At 41.4% G+C, this 14,687-nt stretch overlaps 1 protein-coding gene across 1 annotated transcript in view; it reads left to right on the forward strand.

Annotated features, from left to right (window-relative positions):
* The window catches only part of MND1 (meiotic nuclear divisions 1), a 33,856-nt gene extending 20,241 nt beyond the window's left edge, over nt 1–13,615 (forward strand). The window contains exons 5-8 of the mRNA XM_079990484.1: nt 790–864; nt 1,634–1,748; nt 11,818–11,862; nt 13,382–13,615. Of these exons, the coding sequence (XP_079846610.1) occupies nt 790–864; nt 1,634–1,748; nt 11,818–11,862; nt 13,382–13,488 (342 nt within the window). The 3' untranslated portion in view covers nt 13,489–13,615. The remainder of the gene's footprint in view (nt 1–789; nt 865–1,633; nt 1,749–11,817; nt 11,863–13,381) is intronic.
* Nucleotides 13,616–14,687: the final 1,072 nt, after the last annotated feature.

Raw genomic sequence — 14,687 nt, forward strand, 5'->3', positions numbered from 1 at the left:
TCATCTGCTGTTTGTGAGAACTAGGACAAAATACTGAAAGTGATCTATAAGAAATGAAGCGCTCCTCAAGCTCTAGGATGGGTGTTTTGAATTTGGGATTATCTAGTGTTGTTTCTTGACACTAGGTGTACATCAAATTAACCCATTTAATATCCCTGCCATTTCCCTTAAAGGTAAAGGGACCCCTGACCATTAGGTCCAGTCATGACCGACTCTGGGGTTGCGGCGCTCATCTCGCTTTATTGGCTGAGGGAGCCGGCGAACAGCTTCCGGGTCATGTGGCCAGCATGACTAAGCCACTTCTGGCAAACCAGAGCAGCGCATGGAAACGCCGTTTACCTTCCCTCCGGAGCGGTACCTATTTATCTACTTGCACTTTGACGTGCTTTCGAACTGCTAGGTTGGCAGGAGCAGGGACTGAGCAACGGGAGCACACCCCATCGCGGGGATTCGAACCGCCGACCTTCTGATCGGCAAGCCCTAGGCTCAGTGGTTTAACCCACAGCGCCACCCGCATCCCCGCCGTTTCCCTTAGGAGGGTGTAAAAAGAAGTTGGTCATGTTTTCTGTACCCTATTTTGCTATTTAAAATGCTTCAAGGTTAAAGAGAGTTTATGAAATAGTCACGTCTTGGTCAGAATCTTGATTTATCACTGAAGGTTAGGCCTGTAGCAGACTTACTCTGTTATTTCTTAAGCTGCAAAATTGTAATGGTACAGTCAAATATAAAGATGAAGAGGTTTTTACTAAAAATAAATTGTTTTGACTTCTGTTTCTTCTCTCCCTTCAGTTCTCAGAATATAGCCAAAAGAAAAAAAGCTTACAAGAAAGCATTGAGAAATCAAAAATTGGGCGCCAAGACACTGTAAGTTTTACTGAATTTGAAATATCCACAATAAATCATAATCTGAAAGCTTTGGGGTGTTAAAGGTGGATGTTATTTTTTAAATTGGGATGCATTTGTGGCAGCAGGTGGCATAGGCAAAACTTCGTATTGTATTGGGGGCAGAAGCATAGGAAGAAAGGGGGGGGGGAAGTCTTATATTGTTCTTTTTTTTTAAAATGCTTTTCTTACTGCACTTGCAAATAAAAGTTAAATGTTCAGGGAGGGACATGCCTACTTCTGCACCAGAACATTTTTGCAACTATGATGTTATTAGATGCTATTTCAACGTTGCTGCCAAATGCAGCAGTATAATACAGTACAATGATGTCTTGCGTTGGAGTTAGGTTCAGGGGTTGGCACATATATGCAAAATCATGTATACCTGAACCACTGCCTTGGACCCACCCCGTGTGATCATCTGGAAGGCTGTTTCTGTGCTGGGAAAACCCAGCTCAAAAGGAGCTTTTAAGTTTTCCACCTTTGCATTTGGTTAATCACTGGGATTTCAGCCATGCAAGGCTGAAATCAGACAAGTTAATCACACTTAAGATACGACCTTACTGTACTGAAAACTGTTTGAACTTTTTACAGGCAATGCCACTTAGCCCAAATATGTATAAAGTCTGGTTCGTTGAATCAGTGTCATAGCTCTAGATCTGGTGCTTGCATCCTTAGAAAAGAGGGTAGAGCACAACACTTGCGTTGTAATTGACACCTTTTAAGAACACTGGTTAATTTTTGAACACAGGCAGAACGTGCGGCACTCATAAAGGAACTTACTGCCCTTCGTCAGAAGAGAGACCAATTAAAGGCAGAAATAGATAAATACAAAGAATGTGATCCGGATATTGTTGAAGAAATCCGTAAGTTGTGTCTAGAGTTATTTTAGCACACTGTGTAGTAACTGAAATTTTGGAACATATCAGGTGTGTCGTCTGAAACCTCAGTCATTAGCAAAACTTTTAAATAACTCAGTTAACTTGTCAATGGCAGGGAAACTAATGTCTAGATAAGGAGTGGGTAACCTTTCTCAGCCCAAGTTCTGCATTGCGGGTTGGCCACCGCGACTGCCAGCACATGCTCACTTGCACATGTGCACACATGCTCACCAGGCAGGCAGATGCACATGCACACTCAGCAGAGCAGGGGGGTTGTTTAGGAAATAAGTGTGATATTGGTGGCTGCCTATCAGCACTCCTTCCTGTTTTCTCTCTAAGACCTAACAATGGCACCACACCAGGGTGAGAAGTGGTGATTTTCAAAGGGTAAGAAGTGCCTTGTTTAAAGAGGTTGGCAGGCCACTAAAAATGGCTCACCACGAGTATTCTAGATCAGTAGCTTACATGTAGCTGGGTGATAAATATTGTAGACATAGTATGAGTGGACTGTGACATGGGAAGGGAAGGGAAAGCGCTATAGAAATCTTATTTTCAAGATTATGTCCTGCTGGATCAAACCAAAAGTTCATTTGGTTCAGCATCTTGTTTCCCACATTGACCAGCCAGATTCTTCTAAGAAACTCACAATCAGGGTATGAAGACAATGTCCCCCTCCTACTGTTGCTCCCCAGCAGCTGATATTGAGTGGCACGCAGCATGTTGTCCTAGCGTTTTGTTTAATCCCCTTGAAAGCTATTTATGCTAGTGGTCATTGCCACGTCCTGTGGCAATGAGTGCCATAAACTGCTTATGGGCTGTGTGAAGAAGTACCGCACCTGGCCATAAGACGCACCTAGTTTTCAGAGGGGGAATGCAAGGGAAAAAATATTATTTAAAGGGAGCGCTGAGCAGAGTCTGCATTCATCCCAGGCTCTGCTCAGCGCTCCCTTTCACGAGCTGCGTGGAGCTTGTGTGCGGCACTTGCAGGCTTTTCCCTGAGGAGGGAGAAGGGCAGCCCGTCACTGACGGGTTGCGCTTCTCCCTCCTCGGGGAAAAGCCTCCAAGAGCTGCACACACACTCCGTGTGGCTCTTTAAAGGGAGCTCAGCTCTTGGGGGCTTTTCTGGGAGGTGGGGAAAGGGACAGAGCTGCATGCTCTGTCCCTTCTCTCACCTCCCGCAAGAGCCACGCGCTCTTTAAAGGGAGCGCGGCTCTTGGGGGCTTTTGCGGGAGGTGGGGGAAGGGACAGAGCCGCGTGCAGTGATCCCTCTTGCTGTCCTGGCTTATGGGATAGCCGCGTGCAGCCTCCTGGGCAGCGGGATGAAGGCTCCCCCAAGAGCCGCACTCCCTTTAAAGAGCGCACGGAGTGTGTGTGCAGCTCTTTGGGGGCTTTTCCCCAAGGAGGGAGAAGGGCAGCCCTTCTCCCTCCTTGGGGAAAAGCCCCCAAGAGCTGCACACACGCTCCACACGGCTCTTTAAAGGGAGCGCCGAGCAGAGCTTCCCGCCTGCATTCACTCCATAAGATGCACACACATTTCCCCTTACTTTTTAGGAGGGGGAAGTGCGTCTTATAGAGCGAAAAATCCAGTACTTTGCTTTTTTTCCCCTCCTGAGACTGTTGCTGATCAATTGGATGTCCACAAATGGTAGTATCATGAATGAGAGTGACAAAATTCTCTCTTCCCACTTACTCAGTTCCTTGAATAATTTTATAACCTTATATAATATATTTCTGCTGGGTTGTCGCTTAAAAAAAAAACCTGCTCCTTAGGGTTGGGAGGAACCCCTTGAATAGATATAGGGGTTATGGTTGGGGGCAAAGGCCAAAGAGAAAACAGAAAAGTTCTGTTGTGTAGACAAAGTATCTGCTGGTAGACCTACTTAATTGATCCTTTCCTGTTTAGTAGAAAGGGTAGACCCTTTCCTGTTAGTCAATCACCACCAGTTCAGACTCTGTGAGTGTGTACATATATTTTGAACTTTTTGCTTGAATATGTGTGTGAACCACTATGGTACAGTTAGTAGAAGAGTAGATTTAGATTAAAAAACAAGATATTTCATCTCTCAAACTTGTTGGGTAGTCCTAGGGAAGTCACTTTCTTTCAGCCTAACCTGTCTTACAGGCTAGTGGTACAGATAAAAATGTTGCTTTCAGTTCTTTGGTAGAAGGAGAGGAGTCAAATAATAGTTACTGAATAGGAAAGCACAAGATTCAGTGTTTGTTCATCTATCTCAGAAAAGAATTTGCTCTTTGGCGCATTCCCTAGTTGCCATTATTTTGTTAGAGTTTTGTTTTTTGTTTTTTCCACAACTGTTGTCTTTCTTTACTTCTGCCCATCCCTATTTTACCTTTGCTTGTTTAGATTAGTAGCCCAAACATTTTCCCCTGAGGACCACATGAAAATTGCTGAGGGTCTTAGCGAACCATATGACAATTTTTCTGCCTGCTGTAGCAATTGTTAATTCCACAAAATTCAAATGAAATACAATATAAGAACTAAAAGAAGCAATTGAAATACAATTAGAAATCAATATGAATATTCAGGGCAATGTATGTGCCGTCTCCCATCTTCAACATCCACAGGCATGCTGTGGACCACCTGAATGAAGCTTGTGGCCCACAGTTTGGGAAACCCTGGTCTGGAGGTTTAAATTTCCTCATAGCAGGAAGGTGGTAATGGTTATACATAGATGCTTCTGTATTTGAAATAAACAAATGGGGCCCAGCAACAACTTGTTGCAGGGGAGGCGGGCTTCAAAGTTCTCCCTTATCAGAAAGAAAGGCAGCTGGTGTTCCTGAATGAGAACACCTGGAAGACCTTGAAAATACAGATCAGGTTGGCTGTCAGGTGATAGAATCTGCATCTTCAAAGTAGTCCGGTTGCTCAGAGCAGGAAAGCCACACCATTTGAAGAGCGATAGTTATCTGCATTCTCTTTCTGCCCCCACCCTGCAGATTACTCATATACACTTTCACACTCTTCGCTTTGTTTTTTTCAAAAGCTGTTTTTAAAAATACATATTTTTTTTCCTACTTTTGCAAACCTCTCGATTCTCATGAGGATGCCGATGCCTCCCTGTTGCATGTTGGTGGTGCTGTTTTGGCTACATAAGTATCGAGGTTCGAAAACGAACATCAGAAATGGAGGGAATGCTGATAACACACATCCTTCCTGCCAGCATGGTATGATACAGACAAAATACCCATGGTGTGATCTTCTGGACAGACACAAAGTCCATGAGTTGACCATTTAAAATGTACCTCCTGCATTGATCCAGCATGTGAGTAAATTGACCTGCCCTTTCGAGTGAGGGCTGCTTCCGCTTCTGCAGTGCGATAAAGCTTTTTGTGCAGTGCAAATTTTGGAGGATCTCTTTTGCGACTGTGTCTTAGTTAAATCCTTGAACAAATGCCATTGTGCACATTAATTATGCATTTCCTTTGACCCAACATCTGTAGAGGCCTTCTGTAAAGCTAAGGAAGTGCATAAAACAATGTCGCATCTGCCTTTACACTTAAGAACAGTGCATATTAAAGACTACTGTGCTAGCTGTGCCTTTGTGGGGCTGCATTGTTAAAGCATTAGATCTTTGTGAACTGTTTTTTAAATTTTTTTAAAAAAGAAATCTGTCAAGTCCCATCAATGCAGGCTTCCCATGTCCCTTATGGAAAGGTCAGACTGTCAAATCTCATCAGTACAGAAGTACTGTCTCTCCAAAAAGTGTCTGATAGGGTTTGTCAGGACTATGTAACAAAAGACTTCTGTCAACTCCACACAAATACATTGTCTACAACCATACGCTAGGCTTAGTTGTACTGCCCACACACTATTGACCTATTTGGGGTTTCTTTCTCGCTCTTGAAATAAAAGAGCTTTTTGCTCATAACTCAGCTCCACAGTCAGCACTAGAAGATGGGCTGAAAATCTGCTGTTTGTAGTTTGAGCCTCTCCCCCACCACAGCAGTTCCCAGTTGTCTTCACATAGCCGCCTCTCAGATTTTTCTGTTGTGTGGACAGCAGAATAACTGGACAGAGAGCATAAGTTGGCTTTGCCTCTTGGTCATCCTAAAAATGGAAGAGGGCTGGAAGAAAGGTCTTTCCTGGTCTTGTCAGGAATGATGGGGGTTGGAGTCCAACAACATCTGGAGGGCCACAGGTTCCTCATTCCTGATCTAGCCATTGCATGTTTTATGACCGCACTTGGTACAGTCATACCTCAAGTTGAATGCGCTTCGGGTTGAGCGTGTTTGAGTTGCGCTCTGCGGCAACCCGGAAGTAACGGAGCACGTTACTTCCAGGTTTTGTTGCTCACGCATGCACAGACGCTCAAAATGACGTCATGCGTATGCATGGTAACCTCAAAACGCGACCCGCGCACAATCAGACGTGCCGTGGTGTCTTGCGTTCCATACGGGATGCGAACAGGGCTCCAGAATGGATCCCATTCACATCCCGAGGTACCACTGTATTGTCAAAGAATTTAGCATCCTAACAACAGTGGTTTTTATTTTTAAAGGTTCCTATTTCCTGTGTAAAGATAAAGTTATGTGCATGTTTAGTGACATGTTAGCAGTCAGAGTAGGTCTTTTCAGTTTGTTGTTTTCATGCTATTGTAAGGTAAAGGTAAAGGAACCCCTGACCCTTAGGTCTAGTCGCGGATGACTCTGGGGTTGCGGCGCTCATTTCGCTTTATTGACCAAGGGAGCCAGCGTACAGCTTCCAGGTCATGTGGCCAGCATGACTAAGCCGCTTCTGGTGAACCAGAGCAGCACACAGAAATGCCGTTTACCTTCCCGCCAGAGCGGTACCTATTTATCTACTTGCACTTTGTGCTTTCGAACTGCTAGGTTGGCAGGAGCTGGGACTGAGCAACGGGAGCTCACCCCGTAGCGGGGAATCAAACCGCCGACCTTCTGATCAGCAAGCCCTAGGCTCTGTGGTTTAACTCACAGCGCCACCCGCATCTCTCATGCTATTGTAGAATGATGCAAAACATATTTGCATATATTTGCATGGTCTTCATATTTCCTTTTCCTGTAACAGAATTTGACCCTGATGCAGAATTTAGTCTATTCTTTCCTTTCTTAATTTTAACATAGCTTTGATATTTAAGAAACTTGGTGCTTCACCCAGCTACCAAAAGGGTAGAGTTAACATCACATTTGAGTAATATAAGATGTATGTAGCATAATATATAACAGAAACAAAGTGCAGGCACTTAAGACCCCAGATTAGAAAATGCTGTACTGCGGTAACTATCCAAATGTGTGCAAACAAGCCTCACTGCAGATTGGCATAGAAAGTTGATTCCTTCTTAAGCAGAGTATGTCACAAGCGTGTGTGGAGTCATGAAAGAGCTCTCTCCAAAAGCAGAGATGTAGTAGTACAGCTATTATCACATGTTGTTTTGTATTGCCACACGTTATTTGGGAGTGGTAGCCAGTGCTAGCTCTACTCCAAGTTGGACCTGTTTAAGTTGATGTATATGACTAATTTAGGTTCAATAATTTCAGTGGATCTGAAGAACGCTATCAAGGAAACTCATTTTACATCTTTATTTTTTATTTAACAAAATTTATTACTGTAAATAGGACATCAAAGTAGTTTACAAAAAAAGCCACATACTGAAATTGTCAATAAAAGACAAATGTATTCTTAAAAAATCAGAATATAATTGAATACCAGCTCTTAAGCTAAAAACAATTAAAACACATGCTAACGTCTACTTGTCTGGATAGGTTTGTCTACACAATTTTTTTTAGTAGACACCAAAAAGTGTGCAGCCAAGGTGCCTGTCTGATGTCAATATGCAAAGTTTTCCAAAGTGTAGGTGCTGCCAAGCTAAAAAGAGAGAAAATCTTCCAAGTGTGGAACAAATATTATGTGGACTTGTAACAATGCCAGTTCCTCAGATTGAAGCAGTCAAGTGGGCATATATTGAGTGAATGTATAAGTAACAGAAAGTGAAAAATGCTCTGCTCTAGAATTGCTGTAGTAATTTCTCTGTTTCAGAAGTTAGTGATGGCCTGTAGAATAGTTTATGTTTCTCATGATTTGTGGAACATTCTTTGCTTTTTATTGTAATCATCTCACTATTTAAGTGCAAAGCATGATTCAGTAGAACTGTACAGCTGCAATTTTAGAGCTTCCACCCTGATTTCAAATGGTGCTGGAATACAGTCATTCCAGCCTTTGCAAGTGTTGCTGAAGTAATTGCTCAGGAATATCAGAGTAAAAATGTGAGTTACTATGTGCTATTTTAACAGTAACTAATTTGAAAGTCTCCTAGGAGATTGGACCATTGCTGGCTAAAAGAAATACATAAATCCTGCTTGCTGGTAGATATTTGAAACCTGATAGCCTACACTGAGCCGAGCCACTTCTTGTTTTGTAAATTTAGATACTCTTTCTATCTGAACATACTTGATGCTTTTTTCAGGGTCAAGGACTTGAGGTTCCTGTTTTCTAAAAGGTTTCATTTTACATCTTGTCAAGTTGCCTTAAAAGATGAAAGGGCCAGTATTGTTTGCAGATACTTCTTGCTGAAAATTCAAATGATGCTTGCTGTTAGTAGGACTATGCAAAAACCCAGGCTGCCAAATCCTGAACGCGGGGTAATAAGGTTACTGAGGATTAAGAGTCCTATCATTGTTTATAACCGTTGATTATTGAACTTTCCCCAGTATTTTCTTCTGATCTTTTATATCAACTCTACAAATAGTTTGAGACATTATCTTACTCCAAGGTATCCAGTTCTTAGATCTTGCAAAATGCTTACTGCTTTGCTCACAGCAATTATCCCACTCCAATCCCAGAATTTACATCCCTTAAGTTTGCAAAAGGCCATTTACAAGCAACTTCCCATTAAGCTCCACCAAATGATGTGAACCTGGAAACGCCCTGTACAGAAGTACTCTCAGTTTCTAATGCAGAGATGACTGACCTGTGGCTCTTTAAATGTTATTTATTGGATTCCAGCTCCCATCAGCTCCAGCCAGCATGGTTAAGTATGGTGGGAGATGTTATCGAACAGCTTTTGGGGGACTACAGGTTCCCCATTCCTGCTCTCTTGAGTTCGGTGTCTGCTACTCCATCCTGTCCACATTTGCAGGCAGTGATTCCATCTGTGCCTTAGACAATCTTTTCTTTGAGTCAAGACTTTTCTCTGAAGTTGCAGGTATGCCTTGGAGTAGTACAGATAATGTTTTGCTGGCAGTGTTAGTAGTAATGTAGTAGCAATGTTCTATCTATCTATCTATCTATCTATCATCTATCTATCTATTTATACCCTGCCCATCTGGCTGGGTTTCCCCAGCCACTCTGGGCGGCTCCCAACAGAATATTAAAAATATGAGAAAAGATCAAACATTAAAAACTTCCCTAAACAGGGCTGCTTTCTGATGACTTCTAGAAGTCAGATGGTTGTTTATTTCCTTGGCATCTGATGGGAGGGCGTTTTACAAGGCGGGCGCTACTACTGAGAAGGCTCTCTGCCTGGTTTGTGGCTTATGGCTGGGTTGGGAAACTTGTGGCCCTCAAGATGTTGTTGGACCACAACTGCCCTTCAGTTAGTGCAAGCATGTCCAAAGTCCGTTTCGGAGGCCTAATCCGGCCCCTGTGGCAGTATATGTCCTGGGGTTAAATCCTTAAAAAAGCTCAGCAACTTCAAGGTAAAATTGTAAAAAAAGCTCAACAACTTCAATCCTAAAAGAAGCTCGCTTCATCAAATGTTCACTTCATCAAATCTAAAAAGTTTGGGCACCCCTGAGTTAGTGGGTGATAGGAGTTCTAGTCCAGCAACATTTAGAGGACCAAAGCTTCGCCACATCTGGCTTACAGACAAGACCAGGATGGAGCTTAAGGCCAATGAAAAGCTGCTGTTGGCAATGAAAAATGTTCTTCCAGGCATAGGGAGAAAAGTGATGCATATAAGACAATGGTGTGTATGTAGGGGAGAGAATTATGGGAGCTTATGTAAAATATAGGGAGTGAAGACTACAAAGAAATGTCACTGTTTTGGCAGCAGCATGTTAAAAGGTTTGATACTTCCCATGTCTCCAAACTTGTAAGATAGCAACTAGGTAAACATAGTTAAAACTCCAGTGGCTCTTAGAACCTTATTTAGACTAGAGAGTCAAGAAATCATTTAATATTTTTTCCTATTAAAGCACAGTTTGGGGTGCACCCAAAACCTCCATGTGAAATACTTGGGGTAAAGTAATGTCTTTTAGATGCCGCATGTCCCTAAAGACAGTTGCAGTGCATAATAATACTCTTTGTCGGATTCAGTTGTGGACCCACACTGTACCACCTTCTTATCTAATAATCACTTCTTATCAATAATAATTGAAAATAAAGGCTTACTGGGAGACTTTAATGTTTTGCAGCATCATTAAAAAGTAAGCTTATTTTATGCCCTTTCTGAAAACTTAAAACAAGTGTTGGTAAAAAAAAAAGTTGATTTAAAGAAAATGTTTGGGAACAAAACCAATGATTTGAAACTGTTGCTTTAAACCTGCTGAAACAATATTTCCTTATGCTCTTTATATTGGGCTTATTTTATTTATTTATTTTAAAAAATTAAAATAAAAAATGTAGAAAGTTAATCTAAACTTCCTATTTCTATGTCACAGAAAACACAAAAGGTCAGATGCCCATTTTCATTGTGTTTTTTTAAGAAATGAAAAATGCAAATACCTTGTGAACCGGGCTGAGAACAGTACTTAGACTCAAATAATGTACATTAGCCTTCCTCTTGTGTTTGACGGCAGCTCATTTTGCAAGTTGAGTAAGACTTGCCTACAGTACAAACATCATAACAATGAAACATTTTATGTTTCTTTAATTTCTCAGCGTCCCTAGAGACAAGCTGTAGGCTGTGCATTGACCACTGCCAATAAATAATATAGGCAAGCACTGGCAAGACAGAGGGGTGTGTGTGGGTGTGAGAAACATGACAGCTCTTTCAGGCTTTCAGTATGGGAATCTGAGTCTGCGTCTGTATACACTCCAGAGGGGAAAAGCTGAAAGAGAGTTGTTTGCTATGTATACAGTTCCCCACCACCATCCCACTTCACAGTGTTTGTGAACTGATCTTAAGACTATTTTAAAAGGATTATTTGGGTACATGTTTAAGCTACTGTTTTATACATTCCTTGGAGTGCTTGCCTTACTTCCATAAGTTATCTGTTTGCACAAGCAGGCTAGTGTGTATAAACCTCAGTCTAGGAAGCATGTTCTTCCGTTATGAAAGTTGCAGTGCTTGATGTTGATAGCGACTGGTTCCCATATAATGCTGGTCACTTGAATAAATTGCCCTCATGAGTGAGGTAGGTGATTGAAAAGAACATGTGAAGTGGCCCATGAGCAAGGTCACTCCAATCACTTAAAAAGAAAGAAAGAGAAATTTCACCAGGAGGTGAAAGACTCTCTAATTTGTCCATGTTTTCTTTTTGTGTGAATGTGTGGTGAGAGAGAGAGTGAAAAACCACGTGGATTATTTCCTTTTTTAAACCGTATAATTTTCTTTGGCTGTATCAAGAGAGATGATGATGCAGACATTTCTAATGATGCACCACAAAAGTCATGATTCTGAAATAGGATGTGTTGAGGGCCACAAATATGTGGTCCTAAAAGCAAGTTGAGCAAGCAGGTGGGGATGTGGTCAACAGAACTGCAAGAGGGATGTGAACAGTTAGATCCCAATCTTATTGAGCCCAATTTTTCCCAACCTGTGTGCGGAGCCGTTTCTGGTGCATGATAGCAGATTGCAGTTCCAAAGTTGCTACGTCACATTTTTTAGCATACTTGTAGAAACCACATATTTAACATGCTGATTCAGTTTGATATAGTTATGTTAATCTTATTTGAAGGTTTGGTGGAATAATAAGTTCAAAAGTAAAACATTTTCAAGCTGTTGCAAAATAAGAATTGTGTTGTGTGTTCACAGAACCACTTTAAAATGCCATTTTAACCCCTTAAGGCTGTTGCATTACATGAGTAGAAATTGCTGGTATTGATTTCCTGTTGTTTCTTGGTTGTTTTTTTTTCCAGGTCAAGCAAATAAAGTGGCTAAGGAAGCAGCCAACAGATGGACTGGTGTGTCTGCATTTGCATTCCTTAGCAACATCCCTGTCCCTTCCTTGAGGAAAAATAAACTCAAGAGAAGAAGCAATCATTCATAAAACTTGCAATTTGTTAGCTCTTACCAGAGCTGCTATACAATTCATAAAATATTATTTAACTGGTAGTGTTTGCCATTGCTCAGGAAAATACTGCACATGAATGCTACTTCTCATGAATGCATCATTATAAATTTATTTCATGTGTTCTTGTGTTCAGCTGGAGTCATTGTCACATGTCATTATCATTTTTGTTCAGTTTCAAATCACTGTATACGTTAGGCAAACCCAGTCTGCAAATAATGTGCGCAGTAGGAGAATTTGTTCTTTGCATTTCATTTCTGCGCAGCCTATAACGGGGGGCTTTCTTTCTCTGCAAACTAGCAAAGTGCTTGACTTTCAGCTAGTAAAAGACTGGTGCAGGTGAGCCTGGAGGACACAATTGTGCCTTTTAAATTTGATTCCACAGCATATCTTAGATTACAGCAAGCTCTTCTTATTCGTTATCACCAGATATCCACGTTTATGGGGATCAACGGTACCATATAAATGTAATTTTGCACTTCACAACTGCTTCACATGACACCTTGTTATCAGGTCTAAAGCAATTGATGTTTGTCTAGGATTCAGCTGCATCACTTCTTCACCCTGATAAAGTCCAGTAGAAAATAAAACATGCACATTCCACTCACTAAATTATCTATTGAACACGCATCACAGAAGGTTCAAAATATAACTAAATATGATGGATTGCCTTATCCCACATAAAGTTCTCTTTTATGATTATCTTCCAAAGCCTTTCTCCAGCTGCCCCCTGCCCCCACCACCAGAAGTTAGGCAGGTGCCTCTTGGAGAATGGCCATTCCACTTTTTGGAATGTCCTTGCCAGGAAAGCTTAGCAGGCATCAACTCTTTGTTTATTTTCCTAGACCTTTTAAAACCACCTTCAGAGCAGCAATGCTGAAGGGCAGGATAAAAATAACAAATCTCCTTTTTTGTTTGTTTTTTGTTGAGCTGCTCTGTTACTCCTCTTTAAGTGTTTGCAAGCAATGCTGTTTAAAGAACTGGATATGTGTTGACTACTAATGTGCCCTGGTCCCCTTCCTTGTGATTTTCCAGTTCTGTTGCAAGATCTGATACCAGTTACCACTTGACAACTCCTGTTGTGGAGAGTTTCCTCCTATCAGATGTCCTGTTGGAGGTTTGAGACTGGTGAAGAATCTCTGTGGGTAACATACAGACAAGTTCATGGTAACCAGTGTTAAGTGTTGCAACAGAAAGGCAGAAAAATCACTTTGAGGAAGACCTTGGAATGGAATGGTAATGAAACTGGCCTTGCTGTTTCACACTGGCAGTGGGTCTTCTTTTAAAAAATAAAACAGAAATCCCTGATGATTGAAATTATGGAATGGAACTCTCCATTCTAAAAACTTTATTTCTTGAAAACAAAAACCATCTTATTTAATGTTTTTCCCCCACCCCTATTTTGTCCACAGATAATATCTTTGCAGCAAAATCTTGGGCCAAACGGAAGTTTGCATTTGAAGAGAGCAAAATTGACAAAACATTTGGCATTCCTGAAGACTTTGACTACATCAATTAGAAAGTTTAAGTAAGAATGGCAAGTAATTTAATATTGTTCAAGAGATTTTGTTTTCATTACAAAGTTTCTTTTTCTTTTACCATTATTTGTATTTTGGTTAATAAAATCTGAAAATATATTGAAAATATATTTTTGCTTTCACTCTGTGACCCAGTAATTTTATCTCATAGAATCATAGAATTGCAGACTTGGAAGGGACTCCAAGGGTCAACTAGTCCAACCTCCTGCAATGCAAATAAGAGCTAATTATAATCAAGTCTATTATTAAGGTAGATGCTATAATGTCCATTTTGTTAGCTGCATTATGTCAGAAAGTGTTGCGGCCTAGGCCAAAAACGTGGGTGAGAGAGAGAAACTGGAAACCATGTTTTATGCTGTAAATAAATAAGGCGGTGAAATAAATTACTTCTGTAATTAAATGTTTGGGGGGAAGATATGAATGAACAGCTATATTCATTTCATGCAGTCCTCTAGATATGCACAAAGAATAGGCAATGCAGTTAATCTCTTGATGGTTTAGTCAGTTTTCCTAAGCTATGGTCTAGGATCACTGTGCAATTTTGAAAAACCAGGTAGACCCAAATAAAAGGCATAATAGGGCTGTACATGATCCTGAAGATACTGTTAAAATTTGGGGTGGGGGAACCAGACCCTCTATAATCTCTATATTCAGTGAAGTGTTAGAATTTGAGCAAACTCATAAATTCATAAATTCAGCTGTGTTGTTGAAGAAACAAAAGGCTTAAAAAGGCCTTTGATAATGGTAAGTCATCAGGAAAACATCAGACTCTGCCCTTTTTGCTAAGGGCTTGAGAAAGAGCTTGCCAGGGTGACTGAGTGGGGGACGATGCTGGAAGCAGAAGGGGAGTTGTTGTTTTCTCCCAAGTGCTGCTGGGAAGAAGAAGGAGGAAGTGGGGAGAAATCCATGGAGGCTGAAGGGCATGAGCCATGCTGGATGGCTGAAGCAGGCGAGGCTTAGGATGCCTCTGAATCCAAGACTGCACAGCTGGGAAGGACAAGCCCCTTTAGATGTGAATGCTGTGAACTCTCTCTTCATAAACTTCAGGTGTATATATGTGCGAATAAACCACACTTCCTAAAGACACTGCAGAAACCGCCTTGCCTCATTTTCCCAAAGGAAACCCAAACCCTGATTGAGTGCTAAGACCACTTGGCAGAGATCGGGGTGGCCAGTAACA

Source organism: Podarcis cretensis (assembly GCF_951804945.1).
Source record: "Podarcis cretensis genome assembly, chromosome: 9".
NCBI lineage: Eukaryota > Metazoa > Chordata > Lepidosauria > Squamata > Lacertidae > Podarcis > Podarcis cretensis.